At 37.4% G+C, this 23,380-nt stretch overlaps 1 protein-coding gene across 6 annotated transcripts in view; it reads right to left on the reverse strand.

Annotated features, from left to right (window-relative positions):
• SYTL3 (synaptotagmin like 3) overlaps nt 1–22,967 on the reverse strand; it is a 34,401-nt gene extending 11,434 nt beyond the window's left edge. The window contains exons 1-12 of one of the 6 annotated variants that reach the window (XM_069010568.1): nt 22,852–22,967; nt 22,508–22,593; nt 22,086–22,127; nt 21,202–21,347; nt 17,779–18,320; nt 16,129–16,344; nt 12,259–12,323; nt 9,602–9,653; nt 8,245–8,311; nt 7,244–7,316; nt 3,796–3,920; nt 173–316 (exon numbers count right to left, since the gene is read on the reverse strand). In XM_069010568.1, coding sequence (XP_068866669.1) covers nt 173–316; nt 3,796–3,920; nt 7,244–7,316; nt 8,245–8,311; nt 9,602–9,653; nt 12,259–12,323; nt 16,129–16,344; nt 17,779–17,888 — 852 coding nt within the window. In that variant the 5' untranslated portion in view covers nt 17,889–18,320; nt 21,202–21,347; nt 22,086–22,127; nt 22,508–22,593; nt 22,852–22,967. The other 5 variants (XM_069010567.1, XM_069010571.1, XM_069010566.1 and 2 more) reach the window with 5 other exon arrangements.
• Nucleotides 22,968–23,380: the final 413 nt, after the last annotated feature.

Here is a 23,380-nt window from a genome sequence, read left to right on the forward strand (position 1 = left end):
CAGTGTTACTATGAGGACCTTGCCAAAGGCATCAGTCTTTCATCAGATACAAACTCAAGTACAATTCCTCTTTCATTTTGTAATATAATCCAAAGTACACCAACATTCTGCACAAGCTTTTATATCTGTTCCCTTTAAACACTTCTTCTGTTGTGTTTCACCCTTAACTTACATGCTTTCTGCCATCACAGAAAACTGTATCACTTGTGGGACTGGTTGTCATGTCTTCTTCCTCCTTGCAACTACTTTTGCTCTGAGTTTCACTGTCATTTTGGGTCCCAGTGATGAGCTGCTGCAGACTGGGTGTACTTTTCATCTGTAAGAAATTCAGAAAGTTGTGTTTTTTTTTTTCTAATATAAGAAAAATGTCCCGATTTCTTCAGGAGAAAATTCAGTAAATGGCTACAATTGACACTGATTAAGGTCATGCAGGTGGCACACCTTCAAAGATAATGTAGTAACTTAATTTAAATGTTGATTTATAACTCTCTCAACCCAGTTATTGGTACACTCATTATATTAATAATTCTCTAAAATCAGCATACCACCAGCTAATCTAAGTATCACAACCACAGCAATTACTAACAGCCATCTACTAATAACACACCAAAAGTAGCAATATACTAATAAAAGTCCTTATTAGGCCTTAACAAAACAGTAATTTTGGAAGAAAAAAATAGTCTTGACTCCAGGAAATAAAAAACTATATTTTGCAATATGCATGACACATGCCTGTGTTTACCTATGCAAGAATGAACATAAATGGAAAGAGATTTGAAAATAGAAACAGACTTCCAAGTTCTTATTTTGCTTGACTTTCCTTTGACTTAAGTCCACTCACCTTTCCAATTTTCCCATGAAAACCCTGCTAATTTCTGAGAGAGTTATATATATATATATCAATCAAAACTCCTTGAGATTTATCTTCAGCCACCTCTGTTACCAAGAACAACAGTTAATGGAATGAAGTGCTGAAACACAAATACACAGGGCTGGAAATATGCTCAAAATATTGGTGCTTCTGGCACACCACTTCCTGGGGATAATACAATCTATGAAAAGTATGTTAACACCTCAATGGATAGGAAAAAAGCAAGGTAAAATTTTATATAGTTAGGATCTAAGAAAATTATTTCTTTCAAAAGGTTTTGTAACAGATTACCTGAAAGACTAAAAAGAATGTAGTGTGACTGAGTCAATAGAAAGGATTAGGACTTCTTTGCATAAAAGAAACAGAAAATGTGAGAGAATCCCTCCTGCACAGTCAACAGAAGGCACTAGAGAACGACAACGAGAGATGAGATAATAGATGGAGATTACTTCTGAAAAAAACAGGATGTGCAAAATCCTAACCAGTCTGCTGTTATTAAAACACACAGAAATTGTTACGTCTATTAAGTGTCCTACCTTAAGAATAGATACAAGAATTAAGTTACCTTGTGAGAGGGAAACAGACAGAAAATGCATTCAGAATACAGCCTCAAAAAACCCCCAAGCAAACCCAAAATAGTATTGCCTAGCAGAGAAACTGTCTTCTGCTTTATAAAAGCTGAAACACAATCAGTTTCGCTTGCTAACCAAAACAACCTACTACACACTGAATTTTAGCTTCTACTTGGATCAGAAAGACTTCTCTCTTGTGCAGTACAGAACTTAAGAGACTGACAAAGCAACACAGCTACCAGTGCTAAACTCAGCATCCGGTCACAAGCCCAGCCCAGCTCTAATGTCTGTTTCTGTTGCCACAGGAGAGGTATCCCACAGCTACCAATGCACCACAAACAGCTCCCAAACGTGGCACATGCCTGCTTGTTCCCCCAGTGAGGCAGATATAACTGCACTTCCCTTAATAAACTTAGGGATTCTGATGATGAGAGGCCCTTGAAAACACTATTTACTTCCCAAATCCAGATTTTGCACTGGCTGGTACTTCATGCCATTGGATTGGGTTTTTTCACTAATACTGAGGTTAAATATGATCTCTTTCAACTTTAATCTGAAGGAATCAAGTTCTGCACACATCACAAATTTAGAAAGCTTACTTAAAAAACAGACAGTGTTCTCGAGGCTTAAGTAGTGCCTCAGCCTTACACACTGCACATTCAAACGTGTGGTTACAGTTATTACTTCACAGTCATTCCTAAAAGAAAAATACACTATTTCTAGGAGGAAAACCCTCTGCTCTGATTCATTCTCTGAAAATGAAAGTTCTTTCTGGGGTGGAAATCACAACAAGTAATATTTCAACATGATATTTTCTTATAAATATCTTTCTTATATTTCTTATAAATATAATTAGTTGTTTTGCAAGTGTAATTTAAAACAGGTTCTGTCCCATAACTTAAGGCATAGCTCTAGTAAGGATGTAAACAGCTACCCTTCCTAAGGAAAACAAAGATGAATGACATTTACAAGGAAAAAATCAACAGTACTTCTAGAAAAACTAAAATTCTAGCTTAAATATAGTCCAACTCATTCAAATGATTCACACAAATATTGAAATCTATCTTTCAAAACCTGCAATACAAAGTGTGGACATAAGTCCTAAATCTTTAAATGGGCAATTAAAAACCCATACAAATAATTTGGATTTTTCTGCTAATTCATTTCTGAAGACAAAGACTCCATATCCATCTTTTAAATGTGGCAGACTGTTTGTGATCAGCATGCAATGAAGCCTAGTCTAAATTCATATTTTCTCCAACTGTAACATTTTTCAACACACCAGAAGAGCAGTGCTCTACCTGTGGAATAAAGTTAACATCAAAGTGTGGCTGGCTACAATGAAAGCAGCACTCAGGTAACTAATAATTGTTGCCAATTCTGTTGATAATTTAATTGCATACAAAAATACCAGAACAAATTTCACGGAGTTCTCAGACCTTGCTGGGCCAGTTCAAACTGCCCAGTCCATGCAGTCTGACATCCTGTCTCTTCCATTTATCAGCACCTAACCCTTCTGAGGAAAGAGAAGTGCACAAGGGAGCTGTGAGTAATGTGTCCCACGAGGTCTGGCCCAAAGCAAGGCCTTTTCTCAGCATCTAATCCAGGCACTTAGCAAACCACATTGACCTCATTCAGATGAACAAGGCAATTCAGTAAGTACGCACTATGTGGAAAACTAAATATGGACAAAGTTCAGTCACTTGAGAGAGCTGAAAGTGTACAAAACAAAATCTTCAGTGTAACTCTAAAACAGAAATGTGACATCATCTTCAGCCCTGCACAATTCGTAGGAAAACAGATGACTGGATTTTTCTCAAACTTCTCAAGGAAATACTGAAAGCTAGAGACTGTAACCAAAGCAAAAGGAAAAGGGAAGTTGCATAGCAACAAACAGCAATGTTTTCTCCCTGCCAACTTAAAAAATGCTCTGAAAACATCAGGATGGGTTTGGGATAGTCATAGCTTGTCCTGTTCAGCAGCAAAAGGGGCAGGAAGAAGACAAGACAGAGCACCTCTCTGCAGCCCAACAATCACATAGAACAGATATCAAGTCAACCTCAAGAGAGTCTGTGAGCATCTAAGAACAAAATGTCCCATCCCATCAATCTTTCCCTCCCTTTGCAAAAATCTCAGTCTAGTATTTCAGCTCTGAGCTGAAACTGATCGTGCAGAATCCGTCAAAAACCTTGTGAAGAATCAGAGTTCTGACCACAGTCAGTGAACATCAGCTACATCCTGTTCATAAAATAAATGCAAAATTTCACTGTGTACATCAGATTGCTCTCACAAATATATTTCACTCCTGAAACAGCTCTTACAGTTAGAGACTGTGTATAATAATATAGATACCCTGCTTGTAATGTTGATTGCAGTGTCAGACTGGCTCCTTCTTTGCTTTCTTCTTTCCACATTCTTCCCATAATCTGTGGTTAGGACACACCTGTCAGCCATATCATTCTGGGACTTTGATATTTCTGAAGTGAAAATATAGAGAAAAGTCACTGTAACAAACTCTGCTAGCAATGCTATAGATTTATAGGCTAATTCTGTAACTTTCAAACTGTCATCCTGCACCTTTAGCATTGATCTCTAAGAGTAAGAAAGAAATAGGAAGACAAGTGCTTGTCATATTGTATATAATTATATTTTGCCTGCCTAAATCTTTCATGCTGTTTCAACTGGAAATTATACTCCTTGCTCCCTATCATTACAGCCACTAGAAGGAAATGCAAGCCATCAAATACAGTTTCCTTGCAGAAAGGAGTCCCTATGTATAGTTTGATTTGTAAAGCAGTTTGGTTTGGTTCAGGATAAAAGCAAGACTGTTATAACAACATAAAGCAACACGACAATGAAAAGTAGAAAGAAGATCATACTGGAAAATATTTAGAAATGTATCCAAAATATAGGTGACAGGAGGGGTAGTACACACTGGTCCCAAACCACATATAATTTTAAGAATGTGAATAGCCCTCATTGACTTCAATAACATTACTCATATGGATAAGCTTATGTTCATACTTTAGCACCTTGTTGAATTAGCACTTCAGTAACATGTAGTTTATCGGCAAATAAATCTACAGGACAACTGGATATTTAATGCTCCACTTTTCACTTCTTATTCCTCAGTGTACACTCAGAATTTCACTTAAAGGGAAGGGCAGCACTCATCCATGACTTCTGAAGTTGAATATGAGCAGGCTTAGCTGTAGATACTTTGTTGTCAATCCCAGATAGATTCTCATGAAGAATTAAAAATTTATAAGTAGTACATGAAATAGCTATCATATGTTTAATTCATACAGAAGAAATAAACACTTCTCTCACAACATGAGTCTCTGTGGAAAAACCTCAGACAGCAGACAATACAACATTATGGTATTCAAAAACAATGGCTCTCAAGTGTGATTTTTAAAGACACTCTGGGTTAGTTTTGTTCTTAGCAGCAATCAGTCCTCAGATGTTTACTGTACTCTGCGTACACCATTAAGGCACCATGTGACCTATTCAAAGGCAAGCTCAATTAAGCCATCTCTGTAAATGAAACCAGGTTTTTAACATACACAGTGAAATCAGAGATCATAAAAGAGAGCAGAATTGAGAATTCTAATGGAATAGATACAATCTGAGTAGCTTGACCAGCAGAAGAGGCAGCAACACCAGCTTGCCTCACATTCTCTTAGAATGAACAGGTTACAGAACAGGTTATTGTGGGAAAACACAAATGTTTAGTTTTCATATCTATTCCTCTTTTGGCTTCTCTACCCAAATGTCAGTAAGACTGACACTCTCTCTAGTGCCAAGAGGAATTTTTCATTGCAAATAAAACTACAACCAGTAATTCATTTTGCATTTACCAAATGGCAAGCACTGGATTATAATCTCGTCTTGCTGCCAAGCCACACTGGAACAGGAGGTAACAGCATACAGGAGCAGACTGTACAATGGCAGCTTTGTGCTGCATGTGCTGATCCCTCGTTCCCACTGCTCTCACACACACACACACACTGGCTCCAGTGAGAGAGTCAGAGGCAGAACAAGGTTCTCCAGGTTTATTTACTGCAATAAACAAGAGCTGGGTATATTAAATACCTCTGCAAACCAGGACATTTTTGTCAAGATAAACTACAGACACTTGCCACAAAAAACATTTAGCAGCACAGTACCAGGTTTCATTGAGAGGCCATATTGTCTGAAAAATCTGGTTTCTTAAGTCAAGAAACCCAAGTCTTTCTCTCTGTAAGACTTCCTATACTTTTTAATTACTGAGTTCAATGATTGCAACAGCCTGTTATTTTCTCCCAAATTAAACTGCTCCACAGTAACTGAGGATGAGAGCACCTGAGTGGGGTTTCATCCACAGCTGAACTGAACTAAAAACTTGCTTCCATCTCCCTCTGCAACCACTGCTCTGCTCTTCTCCATCCCTAGCTCCTGATCACATGGACCAGCACTCTCTGCTGCACATGTTCCAACATATATCTTACCTTGAGCCCACACTAAAACAGCAGAAAAGTACCTATGTGTTTTGTCTAGTTTTGTCTGCCCTTTAAATTAGCAAAAACCAGTTTATAGAAGGTCCCAGATGCTAATTATGGCAGCATAAGGCTAGAAACAGAGAGAGAAGAAAGATGTGAGTGGAGAAGGACCTTCCTTTTGGTAGCAGTGAATTAATAAATCACTGCTGCAGTCCTGACACTCTTTACCAGTAACTCTGGGATATGGCCAGGCTTCAAACTAACAGAAAGCTGAATAAATTACTCTGCATCTCATTCTGTGCTGCCAGTATTACTGCTTCCAGCAGTATTGTCCTACAGCACCATATACTTCTGTTTAGGAGCAAGTCACCATGTCTCTGTATAGCTTTACTATGTGTTCACACAAATACAACATTAAATTTGCATAGTTAAAGGGGAATAGGTCTTTAGGATGGGTGGAAGAAGCTCAAGGAAAGATCAAACAAAAGCTAAGAAAAGAGTTAGGGGGAAAGGCAGAAAGGCACTAAAGCCAGATTTGTTCAGGTCTAATCTCCCATGTGGGGTTGTGTAAGTTGAAGCTAGTAAGAAAATACTACGGTTTGTTCAAATCCATGCAAATGTGCAAGCCTCTGTAATCTTCCTAAGGCTCAGAAGTTGTTTTCCTCTGGTCACTGATGTCTTTAATTTGTTTTGCACAAAGGCTGACTGTCGTCAATGTAGTTAGCCTTAGAGGTGCACACACAGTCCTGCACCCCTAGGAACAGCAGGCAGTGCAAGAGAATGGAAGGAACCAAAAGCATCAGAATGGAACAAGAGTTGTTAGGACTGGATAGCACTTAGAAATGTGCACTGAAAATTTCCACACAACTAGACTGAGAAAGAGGAAGGAAGTCCTCATGAATACTGCTAGTTAATGAAAATATTGAACTCCTGTTAAATGATAGACTCTTTGACAGGGTCAGCTGGGGTTCAGCCAGATAACATGAAGATCAGAAATTGGTTATTACTCTAACATGAATTAAATATACTGCATCTGAACACCTGGTCAATTTAAAAGAAAAACATTATACAGTCTTTTCACATCTTTACAAGAAAGGTGTTCTGGGTTGATATAATCAGGTTATTTAACAACTGGCAGAATACTAGGAGAATTAGATATACTGTATTATTTTTCAGGTTGGCACAGCCATGGCATTAATTGTTTCAGCCATTACTCAATAGCCTTTTTTAATAATGATTTCTTGGCCAACACTGTGGCCAAAAAATTGAAACATTTGACTACATTATTCTGGAATGACAAGACAATGAAAGCTACTTACTTTTTATATGTGTCGTGAGAGACAAAAACAAGTTTTCCACAGATTTATTAAACCTTTTAGATTCACCAAGTTCCTGCAAATAGGAGACGCAAAGAGTAAGAAAACACAAAATATTTGTAATTTTAAAGTTTCCATGATTACATATCTACAGACCACATAACAATCAGATGGTAAGGCTGCAGCCTTTTGCTCACTTCTGTAGACAAATACTTCTGAGGACATACATTGACATGGTTGGAAACTGTCACACTAATGGATGAAGATGGAAAGTAATCTTTTCAGTTCCATGGTCTTTCACATAGAAGTGGAACTCCTTGCAGAAAGATCACATAGCGAGTTCATAAATACAACTAATTACATCACTGATTTGTTGCAAGGTATTAATACTTTTATCTATTAAAGATGCTCCTGTGTCTCCAAATCAAAGAGTTTTCATCAAACTCCAGATAAGCACATAAAAATGTTTACAGAAACGCAGTGGGCTTCAAAACCAGGGCCTGAGGATCCAAAACTAAATGAAACAGTAATTTAGTGCAATTTCTATGGGTTTCAAAGCCACGTTCTACTATTCTGTCACTAGAAACTGGAATGCAAAGGCATCCATCAAATTCATTGTCTTTCATTCAGTAATGAAAGTGACACGATTATTGAACATCATGGGAACATGGGATCCTTCAGGTCCTAATGGTGCTCAGATTTCAGTCCAATCTTCCTGTGATGAGGCACCAAAAACTCGATGCAACATTCTAGTGTGAAGTAGAGTGGTTAGCCACTTCCCTCAAAAACTGAAAACTAAAGGAAAACAACCCTCATAGCCTCTAAACCTTCTTTCCTAGTACCAATGCAGAATAAAAATAAAGACAAATCAACAAAAGGCTGCACATATATTGCAGGGTGATGTTACAGCAGTTATTTACCACATTGCTGTGGCTGACCTTTTCATATGAATGACACTCTAAGTGGTGCACTTATATGTGTATTCTACAGATATATACATTTACCATCACACTGGTTCCTGCTGCTGATTCTGTGAAAGGAGGTGGAGTTGGAGGTACAACAGAAATTTTACTAGAAATTTAAGAGATAAACAGTGCAACAATTAATATATTATGCCAACAGATGAATAACCTTTCTATTTTCTCAATCTTGGGGTGCTCCAGGTAAAATTATTAAATTAGAACTATCAGGAAGACCTAATTTAGGATAGGCTCCCTAGACTTCTATATGGCTGGTAGTATTACAGTCTGTGTCCTGTGCTCTGAATCACAATTCCTGTAAAACACACCCCATGTCTCCTCCAGAGATGTTTTCAGACAACAGTCATCTTTATTTACAATACCAAAAGGATCCTTCCTTGCCTGGGTTCAGAGCTGTTAAAGACCCTTTAAACATTCCTGTCATTCCATCTGTGGTAAATAGCCCTGGTCTGTGAAAAAAACAATCTGACTGATTCTGTTATCACAGCACAATCACAGATCCTAAGGTAGCTGGTGAACTTCCTTTTTGATTCTCTTTTAGTTTTGCCACACCCAGGTAAAAGCGAGTCCTGGTTAGGATCTTATCCAGCTGAATATAAGTTTCTTTCTTATGCAGCTGTGCCTTGCCAGACAATTATATTAAACTGAAACCATTTCTTCGTATCTTATTTTACATGTGGCTTTTGGGGGTTTTTTTAGTTGGTTTGAGTTTTGGTAGCAGTTTTTGTTGTTGCTGTTTGGTGTTGTGTTTTTTTGGTTTGGTTTATTTTAAGGCAGAGGGTTACTTAAATAACATCGTTTAAGCAGACTGTTACATCATTATATATCACTGGTAATAACTTAAGTATGGTCATGCTTCAGCCTCTAGTCAAAGTACTTATTCGCTGTAAACTAGATTTTTTATTTTTTTAAAGTATGGTAAGTGAAAGTGTCTAACTTCTTGTCTACTATTTATTGTAAAACTATCATATCAGCAATATCTCCCATTGAACAAATAATGATGCTATTATGACAGCTAGTAAATAAGTTGCATTTCCAATAATTTGAAAGTATTTTGCAAGTTTAGCAGATAATTGTATAAATAGTTATGCAAAAAAACATAAGCAGATGAAACAAAAATAATGCATGCCCCTTCGTTTCAAGTAGGATACTATTATTCTAAACATAGAGTAAAGTATTCTGTTGTACATCAGATCTGTTCTATGGATTGCTGGCAGCTAAAAGGGAAACATTTTCTATGCTTTTATCATTTGAACTCCAAAAGTATTGATTTTTTTTCATAATAAAGGAATACAAACTGCTGGCTGGTTCATAACATAAAATAGATCACCTATACAAATTCTCAGTGTCCTAAGACTGCTTGTCCTTTTATGAGCCTTACCTCAGATTCTGGTAAGATTTCAAGAGCTTTGCACCAACTGTTTCATGTCTGCCTATGAAGGACGTAAAAAAAAATTCCAAAGATCATTTAGCAGCAACAGCAGCTACTTATGCCTGTATAACATTTTTTAAAATCAGTGCCTTTCAGGAACTGGCCTGTATTTACAGAAGCTCATGCACATGCAAGTCACGAGTGAAGTCAATTCCCAACTAATGTATCAGCACACACACCAAGCAACACACAAGTTTCTCCTGTACCTCAAACATCTCAAACCGTACCATGATTTCCTCCTCCCCTGTTGCAGGTGACACATTCAGATGAACTCGTCACAAATGTTCAGGACAATCATATACAGATGCCTACAAGCCCATTCCTACGGGTTGCTAAGTGCTCTCAGCCTCCAAGGGTCCAGGAGGCAGGTGGTGCACAGGCCCACTGCACTAAAGCGCACTTTAACCACAAAGCTCAAACACTAAGGGAAGCTTGAAAACGTGTACAAGAGCAGGCACATGGTCAACTCTTGCATCTCATGAAAAATTCTTTTCACTTTTCCTACTAGAGACCTGAGCAATGATGAAAATGCTTGACTAGCTCACAAACATGAGCAGGACCCTTTGCCAAGAGCATCTCTTGCAGGGAAATGGCAACCACAGCACATTCCTCAGGTGAGCAGCCACATGATGTGAAGACACCAAGGAGCAAGAGCTCCATCAGACACAAACAATGAAGACTCATAAAACTGTAGTTTGTTCCTGGGGGATCACAAATATAATAAAGGGCTAAAAGCATGTAACAAATGGCCAACAGAAATTATCTGGAGGGACTTTAATCGCTAGTAATTCCTGATACATGCATGTGATCCATGTTTTGCTGATGATGTCATTAATTATAACATTACTTACATAAAAGAAATAGACCTTAGTAGTGGTAGAAACAATAATCAGTTCATAGATGTTACAATTTTCAATCAGAACTCCAGAATTCTCTTTTATTGATAAGTAGCATTTGCTATCTTAGATTTTAAATTGATTGCCTTTAGTGACCAATCTACCACTTTTATGAAAATATTAATCTTTTTCTTTAGGTAGAAGCTACAAAAAGATTAATAAAAAGCATAACAGTGTAATTTTTTTTTACTCTACAACATGAGAAACTTCACTGTAAAATATTTTTTTTTCAGTTAAACTTACTTTCCAGTGATTACTTCAGTTATGCTATGTTTTCAAACCAAAAGAGGGCACTGTCCCTCCAGGATTGAAGGATACATAATGGCCGCTGTGTTTCAAAATTTGTCACGTTTTTAACCCCTTTAAATATATCAGTTGGTCTAATCAAAGGAACTAAACAAAACATTTCTCCCTGCAGGTTTATCTTCTGTATATCCTTAGATCTTTGTGATTTCAACAGTATTACCATTAGACTAACTAAGCAAAATGCTTCAAGCACCCATAAAGCTTTGATAATTCAAAGTGAGATCTGATTTATTTTGCTGGGAAAACAGACAGTCAGTGCCTTGCAATATCAGATTCAGTATCTGAGAACAAAATTTTCCAGTAATAGAGAGATTGATAAAATTACCAGCTTTAGACTCGCTGAGAAGAATGAGGGGAAATTATTATCAACAGTTATTGGATGAAACTGTGCTTTAAAAAAATCAGCCAACTAACATTTCAAAATGAGAAATTGTGTTAGCTAGAATGGACTTCAGTCGGATCTTTCAAATTTTAAATTAATTGTTTCAATAGAAACTTTAGTTTCTTAATATGCTGCCTTCTGCCTTTCACAAACACCTAGAACCCAAACTTTGCCGGGTTATCCTCTTCCATTTATAAAGTTCTTCCTATTCAAGCTTCCCAAGAGAGATTTAAGGCCCAGTTGCTTCCTTTTCACCAACTACTCCTAAACATAGATGCAGATACTGAAGTGAAACTGTATCATTTAACTACAGTCAGGCACAAAATTAAACAGATGCCTATCTGAAGTGGCACTTCAAGGGATAGAGGAAAGAAATCCCCTCCACCTCGTTAATTATTGTAGGTGAAAACAAAAAATAATAGCTCCTTGGCTGGCAAAACACATTCCCCATAGAGCAATCCATCCACATCCTCTATAATTTCATTTCGGGCTTTGCACTTTCAATGGCACTTAAAAGACCCCAGCACAAGGCAATGGCACAGCCAGCTGGTTGGAGGTAATGAAACAGTAAGCATTTAGCTCTCTGCTGATTTATAGCTATAAATGGGGGGGGGGGGGGGGGGGGGTATTCTATTCTCTCATTTCTTTAAACTTTAGAACTTCCTCAGTGAAAACAACTGAAATTTTAACTTTGCAAATGATGAATGCAAGATCATTTTCTTCCTGTACATATAACATTTCTATATTAATTTAATGCCATTGTATTTCTTAGAAGTCTTACATGCTCATTAATTCAAATTTACAGGGTCAGCGATTTTCTTATTTTTATTACTCAGACAAAATAAATTCTACCCTTAAATGCATTCTGTTAATTTGTCTTCATGTTTTATTTACTGCACAGACAGATGGACTGCATGGTAGAATGGAAGAAACATTAGATACAGTGTCAGACTACATTCTGTGTTTCACTTAGATGACAACTACACATTATATAGCAGTTTATGATCTGTCCCAAGGATTACCTTCACCTGGATATTTCTTTGCTCGTTCCTCAAAGAACCATTCACCAGCCTTTACTTTCACATCTCTGAAAAACAATCAAAAGATATTTAAATCAAAATGTTTGCAAGTACATTTCTTCAAGTTTTCAGTAACTGCATAACAATCCAACATCCTTTCTTAATCCTAACATAAAACTAAGATTTCATGACTACTCAATCCACTGACTGGTTTTGCTGTGGGTCTGAAAAAAAACACAGAAGGGAGGAATCCTTTGGGGACTTTTAGTTTGGTTTTGACAGGGGTTTTGTTTGATAGTTTGTTTTCCTTTTTGCAATGTAGGACTGCCCATGGAATGTGATACCCACTGCTCTAGGCATTGCTCTGAAGGCAGGAGTCCTGGGTGCACTCCAGTCTGTACAAGCTACTTGCAAAGCAGCACAGGCACTTGTGCTGACTGGGGTGCTGGCTGCTTACAGCTGCAGCTTCTCTGACAAGTGGGGAGTGGCTGTGGTAGAGGACACGGTTCCAAGAAGAACTTGGGATGGCTACCAGGGAGCACTGAGCTCCACAGGCCTGACAGCACAAGTGCTTCATGGCCCATCAATTCATTTTGTGGAGACTACCATCAGTTACATCAATGTCAAAGGCACCAGGACCACAGGATCAGAAAAGTAATGATTAACAAGTACAAAATTATATCAGATTAAATAGCTCTGTCAAGATCAGGTTTTCAGCAAATCTTACTCTTGCTGAAGGCCGCAATTGGAACTCAGCCATTATTAAAGAGAGATTAAAAAAAAAAGAAATTAACTGATGATAGGATTCTCTGGATTCTTCAGGTTCCAAATTCTCACCTAAATGTCTTACTAATTTGTATATGACATATCTCCCTTCCTTGTGAATTTTGTGATGCTTATTATAAGATGAAGTCTCACTGCAAAAATTTCCTCGGTGCAGGCACTACTAAACTTTCTTCTCTACCCAGTAGTTGATTTTCCTTCTATAAAATTAATCTCTTTATTACCATTACCTCTGCCAAAATGGCTTGAAATTGGCAACAGCATGTAAACAGTAAATTCGTGTAGGGCTTATCTTCCTAAGAAAGCAAAATCTCTAAACATAAGAGCTAAAGTGATATCCACCAATGGCCAGGCAACAAAACCCCTGGGTCTGTCATTTCATACCTCCCCTTATTCTGTGTCGAAACAGACAAACTATAGGTAGGATGCTTTTTGCTCTTTCTGTGGCTTGATTTTAAAGCCTTTAGACATTTAAATTGTAACTTTGTAAGTAGCAATGTAGAATATTAAAAAAAATCCCACTACCCATGCAAAATGTACAATTTATTTTCATACCTAACCATAGATCCTTGTGCATAACTGAACACAGGTGAGTCTGAAAATTAGGTTTAAATAACTGAGACAGGATACTTACTTATCTTGGATGGAGATCTATTAACTAACAAATGTCTGTAATCTCTGTCTTCAAGGGCTTTGCATTGGTATAGTGCTTTGATTTTCAACCCCAGCCTTCCCTTTATGTTATTCCCACTACCCCCTTGTTATCTGTCAGAGTTTAATCTCCAATTCTGCACTGATTCATGTGATAATTGAATCTACCTGGAGAAGTTCTGGACACCCCTTCCTTGGAGGTGTTCAGTGCCAGGCTGGATGAGGCTCTAAGCAACCTGGTCTAGGGAAAAGTGTCTCTGCCCATGGCAGGGTGGGTGGAACCCAAATGATCTTTAAGGTCCCTTCCAACCCAAACCATTCTATGATAATTCGACCACACACAGAATGAAAATACCTTTTTTTTTCGTGGATAAAGAGTGTATTGCGTTAACCAAAAGTATGAAAACAAACCTAATAAAGAACCTTTATCAGGTAAAATAGACTAAACTCCTCCAAAGAAAATCATTCTAGACTCCTAGAAGATAGAATTCCTTTAAAAAAACCCCAACACGCTATACCAACTTCTTCCACACGAGCTGTCTCTTCCAGGTGAAGGATATAAACTTTGTCAGTTCACAAGGCTTTCATATTTTCTTATTTTTTAAGAAATACAAAATTTGCTTATCCCTGCTTGCTCTTTCACTGAGGTGTATAAGCAAGTTCCTTACAAACATGATCCCAGTGTCTAGGGGAGAATCTACATAGTGCTGCTGCTGCTGTTTGGTTCAGGAAAAAATTACTCTAGTGATAAACAAGACTCAAAATTAGAGTTACTTGAGACTTGTAAATAAGCTCTTACCTTTCTTAGCCACCCTATTCTCCCCTCACCAGGATAAACAAAAGGTGCTGAGTAGCATCTACCACATTGCTGCACTCCCTATCCTTCTTGAGATTCGCAGCTTTGATGTAAAGCTCACTGAAGGCAATGGAAGAATTCTGACTGAATTTAATTGACTTTACATCATGACTGAAGATCAAATGTGCTCTCTCTTCGTTATAAAGAGAAATTCACTAACAGCTGACATATCCATCTGTACTAGCAAAATTTAAAAAAGGTAATTTCCTGAAAAAAAAAAGTAAAAAGATCTTTTAATTAATCTAAATAATGTTGTCCTGGTTTTACCATTAAATATCTGGACAAGCTTATGAAATACTTAAAGGTGTGCAGCACTACACAAAGCAGCTTAACAACCAACCACTCTCAATAGGGGATTTCCACAGTGGCCACCAAATAACTGGAAACTAATTTAAACCAAGAAGAAGTGGAGAGGGTTACCTAGAGAAGGATATGGAAAGTTAACTTCTGAATTTTCAGTTTAATGCATATAGTTTGAAACACAGCAAAACACATGCACCAAAGTCTAGTAACTGTTTTGTATCAAGTATAAATAGAGCTGATCTACCTATTTTGCATATTAGTTGCTAAATAAACTGAAGATTCAGAAAATATCTTGTTGGGGATAGTTTATAACTCTCTTACAAACTATAAAAAATTACTTCAAACTAGTACAAATTTGTTTAACTTGAGACCAATACTTTGCCTTATATTTCCCTTTATTTTAATCTCATTTTTGCACCTGCAGAGGGAGTGGCGGATTCATCTTGTAGTGGCATAAAATAAATTTTCATCCAAATCCTCACCCCTTCTACAGGGATATATATAATCCAGCAGAGCTTTTTAATAATTTCCAAAACTCTCATTCTTTGCCTATGTATTATTTTTAGCAAATGTGGAAATATATCTAAACCATTTTGCTTAGAAAGATTGTAATGAATAGAATGGACCACGAAGGAATATTTTGATATTAAAAAAGTACTAGTACAATAAAAGAAAGATTGTTTCCTGTATCCTGAAATACAAAAATGTGATACAGTAAAAGAAAAAACCAGCTAACTCAAAGTAAACAAGTTTGGATTTCTGACCATATTTGAATAAATCTTAGTAATGTTATTAATTAGTTTCACTTTTTAAAATTTTATAAAGCATGACTTCAAATTACTCATTGATCCTGGTTTCTCATTCCTGTGGTAAGAGGCAGAAAATAATGATTAGGAAATTGTCAAGAAATTGGCTATACTACATCAAAGCACAGTGCCTTCAGCAGGTTGTGAGGATGCACTGGTTCAACATTGAGTCAGGGGAAGGAGTTCTCTGTGTGGCTCAAACTCACGACTGTTTCTATTCTTCGCTGTTCTCACCTTCATCACACTCACAGTACCTCTGGCCTACCCTGAGGATTCATTTTGCTAAACACAGGAAGGGAAATACCGACTACGTGAAGTATCACACGAAGTTCTCAACCATTTCATCACTACCAGGACTTCAGCCAACATTTTCATTACACCAATGGCTTTGTTTCATTAATTGTTTAAGCAACAGATACACAAAACCAGTGGGCATCCATTGGATGACTGGTGCAAACCAGCAAAATTCCTTACCCATGAGCATAACAAATGGTGCATTTCCAAAGGCAGGGGTTCAGGCAGACACGGCATTCCGAGCACACCCGATGACTGCATCCATTGCACACTGCGCCTCTGTTCATCAACATGCCCAGTGACTTCTGACAGCGAGCACAAGATCTCTCCTGGTATTCATGCCTTGCATTTTTTGCCCCTTTCCACCGAAGTTGCTGCAGCTGCAGTTTCATTTTCCTAATCCCATGGGTAAGAAAGGAAAAGAAAAAAAAAATTACAGAAGACAAAATCCTCATGTAAAGCACAAGTTAATAATACCCTGGTTGTGCAATACCATTTCTAGTGGGAAGGAGATATGCCCTCAAGTGTGACCTCTGTTGAGCACTGTTTGAAAACATCCACACACAGCATTTTTGCAGTGACTGTGTGTGTGTGACCAGAACTGTGCATACTAACAGAGAAATAGTTAAGTGTAAATGGGGTTTTGTTCATTTCAGGCCCACTCAGGGCAGGGTGCTGAAATCATTTTATGTAAGTGATTATGCATTCACTTACAAAAACTGAGACTAAACAGTGCTCCCTTCCATTTGATGTTTTTTAATCATATTTATCCAAGAACTAAATATTCCACCAAGTAAAAAAAAAAAAAAATCATAACAAATGCATCATCTGAAAGCTAAAAAACCAAACCAAAACAAAAAAGCACACCAGCCAAAACTAACAAAATCTCTCCTTGTTGTTAACTTTGCTTCCAGTGCATGTACCAATAATCAAGACCTGTGTTTTTAATTGTTAGTAACATCATCGCCAGCTGAAAGGAATTTTCTAACCAATTCAGACTTTCTATATAATCCTACACATTATTATTATTATTTTTATTTAATATGTCCCGTAATACTTACATAAATGTTTGATGTAGACAAAGTTTAAGTTTCCATATTTAAGGGATTTAAAAATTTATATCTTATCCACACCAATACCTAGTTTTCCAGGGGGATGCAATATCACAAAGCAGGAAACAAGGTACTAGGAAATCCTTGTCCTAGCCAAGATATAAATCAAATAAAGTGCTGGAGAATTATCCTTTACCCTCCCTAGCTGAGATACTTGCACAGTGTGAAGTTAGTAAATAAAATCCTTTCCTAACCAATGACACCTATTGACACAAGTAACAACCTCCAAGGCAGCACGGTGTGCTTGCCACCTGCTGTGTGTGAGAAAGGACAGTGATGGATTTAGCACAATGAAAAAGTATCCAATGATTCTTAACTCCAGTCTCGGAACAATGTAAGCTAAACAAGCCAGCCAAAGATCTGAACATGTTCCATGTTACCAAGACTATACATGCATACATAGGAACATTATGAGAATGCCATAAAGCCTTAAGAGAAAAAATACAGCCAGCAACTGAACTTTCTATGAAGGCTGGAAGTAAAATTCACCAAGTAGATTATTCAGTGAACAGGATTTGCTGATCTTTAGTGTAGAGTCAATAGAATGGCAAAGTCAGGAGGCTCTGGATAACCTTAGATTTCCCAGAGAATACAAAGGCATTAGCTAACAAGAAGTCAAAAGGGGAGTACATTTAGAAGGACAACAAAGTGGAAGAAGAGTAATTGAGAAGGAAAAAAAGAAAAAGAACAGAAAACAGAATAGGGGAACAGCAGATACCTTATTCTTTCCTCCTCTGTTTTTCTCACCATCTGGTCACGGTATAGGACTTCCAGAACAGCCTCTCGTTCCAATTCCTTCAGGAAGTTCAGATTAAATTCACAGGCCATTTTTGCCAAATTCCACTATTTCACTTGTTTCATAAGACTCCTGTCCTATGGGTTCCACTACATCCAGAATGATGGTCTGGGTGTTTCCTAAATGCCTGTGCTCTTACTTGATTGTTGATGTGTTTCACAGTGTCATACCATTGACAAGAAAAGTAACTTTGTCTGTCTCTGCACAGATCATCATTCTCTGCTACCCAGGGAATATGAACAATTATCCAGGTCACAGCAGTCTTGACTTTTTCACGTCTTTTAACTTCCTTTTCTTTTCTCAACTGAAAGTTGCTCCAAAACAGATGAGAGCTCGCAGCAATGTCCCAGATAGGGCTTGAATTGGCACCAGATGGAGGGACAATTTGTCAAGAGATGAAGTAAGGAGTGGCAGAAATGGTTTGGGTTTCTTTATCTGGTCTTGTAGACGTAGGATTTCTGTGCCTAAGGAAAAAAAAATACATTATCTCTTCAAGACATTGCATATATTGTGAAGGATATATTTTGTTACACTCAAACCTTTCATGCAGTAATTTGGACACAGGAGAGGTTTTAAGATAGTCCTGTTCTCCAGGGAGGCTCACCATATTGTCCATTTGCACTCAGGCACATACCTTCACATTTTTCATACAGTCAACATAAAACGACCAATAAAAAAGCTTAAGTTAGTTTTGAACATAGGCCTACAGACCCCACGACTGTCATATTGCTTGAGACAAAATTTTGGAGAAAAAATGTCCCTTTCTAATCTCATTTTATTGAAAAGACAAGACATCACAAGACTAAGAGGGGAAAAAAAGACCTCTGAGTCACTTCCATCAATCACCTGTGTCTGTTAAGTCCAGATAAACAGTTTGACACCAAATAATGCTATTATCTTTGCTAATACACAGAAACACTAAAAAGTTAAGATATATATATTATTTCCAGCTGAGTGCACTAACAATTTTGGTCCCAAACTGATAAAACTAACATACTAATATATGAGAAGTCTAAAATTAAAACAGAACCACAACTGTAGTTTGGATATATTCTGTGACCTTCACTTCTGCAAAACCCCCACTAAAATATAAAATAATTTTAATATGCTTTGCAGCAAAGTCGAGAAAGAAGATTATTCAACTTAAACCAGCTTACACACAACATTAATTTTCAACATCACTGTCTCATGTTAGTGCATATTACTAGAACTGCAATACAATTCCACTTATGGTATACCAATATTAAAGGTGTGTATATGGAAACCAGTTAAGTGTTTTCAAACTTAATCTGAAGTAGATACACACAGTCAGGCTCTAGGCAGGTGTAGACACTAGGACAGAAGGGTAAAGCTTTCCCAGAGCAGTTACTGACACTTCACTGATGGACGTCAGCTGAGAATCTGATCGACCATCTGCATTGCCGGATCATTATTTTCAAATGCTAAGTTTTAAATTTAAAACAAATAAAAACCTAAACCACCAAAAGAACCCACTAAAACTTCAGACATATAGTGATACTGTACTTTTGTCAGTGCAGGGAATTACTTTACATGCAGCTTACCCCAATTAAGTTACTTAATTTTCCCCCAGAAAAAGCAGAGGATGATAGTATGTATACATAAACAGGTTGCATTCCATTTGTGTATGGGTTTTTTTTTGTGAAACCCTTCAACAGACACCAAAAGGACAAAGCATTTCACAGAAGCTTGTGTTCAAGAAAAAAAAAAAAAGATTGGTTTCCTGTGGAAACAAAAGAGACAGAGATAGGCATAATCATATTTTATTTCCTTACCAACTGCAGTTTCACAGGAAATTACTCATTTGAAACATAAAAAGCCTGAGCATTTTTTTTTTAACACAATATGTCATTTCAAAGGCTTCTGCATCCTTCACATGCTTTCATCTTTTACCTTATGAATACCTGCTGGGATTGATGAGCATGTTTAAAGCCATCAACTCCATTTAAGTCAACATAATCTAAAGAGGAGTCAGCACAAACTCTGGCCACTCTGCCCTACACAGGATACCAAAACATCCACTACAGGGCAAGGTACATTTGCCATAAACTCCTAAGATTCTGGCATATCTCAAACACCATCAGAAAATCCCACTAAAGCATCAGTAAAAGCTAGCAAGTGCATGACAGTCAATACTAAGTGGATCCAATAAAACTGCTCTGGTGATCTTACAGAAAATACATTAATGTCTTACAGAGCTATTAAGAATGTGCCACAGTAAAACAGTTACAAAGAGCAATACCTGCAGTTAAGCAAGCACAGAAAGAATTGCTATTTGATGTCTCCTTCAAATTCTTTTAAAAAGGATTACCTCTCTTCTTCACAGAAGAGCACAAAGATTTCCATACATCAAGCCTGTCTGTTTGGGCAAATGGGTTTCAGATGACACTTCAAACTAGCTACACTTCATGCCCTATTCTGAGTGATAAATCATAAGCACTGAATCTAATGCCAGCAGTAGAGTGCCAACAGGGACAAGGATGGAAAGGATGGATCATCTTCTGCTACTAAACAACAGAACAAACTTTCTGCAGAGTAAAGTGCCGGGGGTCCTCTATCCTACAGTATCTGCACTATGCAGACAGGGGGAAAGCCACTCATGGCTCTCTCATCACTGAGCAAGATGATCATACACTGCAGACAGTAAAGCTTAAAATACACCACACAGCCAGCAACTATAGCAATATTGCACCTGAATACTCCTACAGTTGTTTTTTTTAACATTCATGAAGATTTCAACTCTGACAATCATTGGGTTCTGTCAGTATTTCTTGCACAACCAAAGAAAACTCAAAATCTAGCTTAATGATGAGGTAGCTGTAAGAATAAATAATGTACTATAAAAGTATTACAACTCCCAAAATGGGAGATAATCCTTGGCCCCACAACAAACTTGAACTTGTAATCATTTCACAGAGGTGTTCAAACTGGACTGAAAAGCTCTCTACCATTGTGAAATAAGAACTTTTCTCTTACACTAAAGCTGTCTGCACTAGAGTAGTTTTTTCGCAGTAATAAAGAAGTGTTTTCAGTAATGACCTTCTTAGACAGGAAAACAACCTCATAAACCTTCAGAGATGCCCTCCTTTCATGGTCACCCACTGAATCCAGCTAGCAAGCTGTTTTACACAGTCAGCTAACCTCAAAACTGAGCATCTTCTATGTAAAATCAAAAGCAGCAGCAAGCTCTTTAGTAAATACCACAACACTTCTTCCTTTTCAGCACAAAGTTTGCAAAAAATATTCTGTTCAAGCATTATTTTAAATTATATATTTATCATTATTTATTATTACATTTTGTATTTAAAGTAATGCAGTGTCAGGCACCTTGCAGATGGATCAGTAACTTCTTGAAAATATCGCAAGAAATCCCAAAGCCATTGTAAGGGAGCAGGGATGACCAGTGTGGCTATGCCTCAGGAGAGGGATTCGTGCACGCACAGAGTGCAACCTCAAAAATCCAGGGGTTTTTTCTGTCAGGATAAAATAGTATGCAGTTATGTTACTGAAGATCAAGCAAAAGGCCTACCTAACACTAGATTAAGTTTGCAAAACCAGCTACTTTTTTAAGTTTTTAAACTTAAAAAGCCTGGCTTAGCAAGCTTTTCCTCAAAGCAACTTTACCTGTAATGTATTATTAAAATCCTTTCCGATCCTTAAGCATTAGCAAAATAATGACAATTAAATAATTATAAGTTAACAGATCTTCTAAAGTCGCAGTCTTCATTTACTTGAGATAATTGGATTCATTCATCCATTAACCCAGGAGATGGATGTAATACATGAGTAGCGAGGAACAGATTAAGGAAGTTCAGAGTAAAACCAGTCTCAAAAGCTATTCCAATTTGCGGCTATTTTCTATTCTGCTGAGACCAATCACATAAATTCATTCTTAGTTAAGAAAATTACAAGTGTTATTTTGTACTACCTGGCTACAGCAGTTTAACTTTCACATCCCTGCATATGCATGTGAAAATTATTTAAGTTCTTTGATAATGCTTTACCGAAATTAAGTCTGTGATATTAATAACATCCCACCCCAGAATTCAAAGTAAAAATAAAACCAAACAACTAAGGTCAACACAAACAATTAAGTTGCAGGTGTCACTTTTTCATTAAATATTTTTCAGTTTGAAAAACACCATGCCAGTAAATAAAAATGCATCCCCCTGTGCTATGTCATACAGAATAGAGTAAAATGACATCCTTACCTCTTCAGCAGCCATCAAAGAGAGACACCAGGAAGCAAACTGCTTATAAAAGATGAGTAGCACTCTAATTATTTAACTACCTCTCCTTAAAGAAAACTGGTGGCTGTTCTCCACCCCCTTTCCTTCCTTTGGGCACCGATACCACAGATCAGAGGAGCACCCCAAAGCAGCTGAAAGCAAATGCACTTAACAAAGAGCTCTAGTGTTACAACAGCTTTTGCCAGGTCTCTGGTTTTGTTACCAGCCAGAAGCAAAGATATTTGTTTTTCTAACATAAAAAGGAGACTCAGCACAGGAGACTAAAAAAGCTGACTGATATACCAAAATATGCTCAGTCTTCAAGCCACACACAGGAAGAGAAGTGGCTTTGAGTTCTATATAGTTTCTTTTTCTGACACCATAAATGTGAAAATGCTTCTAACCTCAATATCTCCAGGACTTGCACAGAAACCTTGGTTTGTATCATAAACAGTTCTTTCCTGGAAACAGAACAGTTTTCTACTGAGGTCTGCATGATAAAGCAATTAGTACAGATAAAAATTACACAGAATTATGTTTTTATACATCTGCAAGGAGGAGGTTATTTTACCTCACAACTGGAAATCTGATCTCACATAACAATTGAAAATTAAAACATTATTCAGATTGGATATCCTAAGTCAGCCTACTACAGAATTGAGTGTGGGTAATAAAGTTCAAAATCACATCCCAATTATTTCAAAATCTGGGGGGGGGGGGGGGGGGGGGGGGAAGAGGCTACTCTTACAGTTCAATCCCCTTCTTGTTCCTGGCTCTACCGAACTGTGCATATAGCACAAAAGCCCTTCTTAACTGTTTCAGGTGTTTTAAGATTCATGATTTCTAGTAAGATTAAACAAAGCACTGCAATTCTACTCACATGGCAAAGTTTAAGAGCCTGCATTTTATAACCTCATTAAGCTAAATAGGTTCAAACATTTCTACCTGTGTATGTCAAGTTTAATCACCTTCTTCAGCTGCATCATGGAAGAGGAAGCAACTGCTAGTGGGGCACAGGGCTATGCAGATATGCACCATATTTGGATAATGTGGGCCTCAATTTCAGGCAAAACTTTAACTGACAAAGAGGCCAGAAATAACCTGAAGATTATAAATACCCACAGTGACAGATGAGTTGTATCCCAAATCCAGGCTGAGGAACATTAGCCCTACTATCAGCTTCCCCCTAATATTTAATCAAACACTTAATTGCCACATATGTAACTTGTATTTTTCCCTCTCATCCCTGGACGTGAAAAACTGCTGAGATATTTTAT

Source organism: Aphelocoma coerulescens, chromosome 3 (genome assembly GCF_041296385.1).
Source record: "Aphelocoma coerulescens isolate FSJ_1873_10779 chromosome 3, UR_Acoe_1.0, whole genome shotgun sequence".
Classification (NCBI taxonomy): domain Eukaryota; kingdom Metazoa; phylum Chordata; class Aves; order Passeriformes; family Corvidae; genus Aphelocoma; species Aphelocoma coerulescens.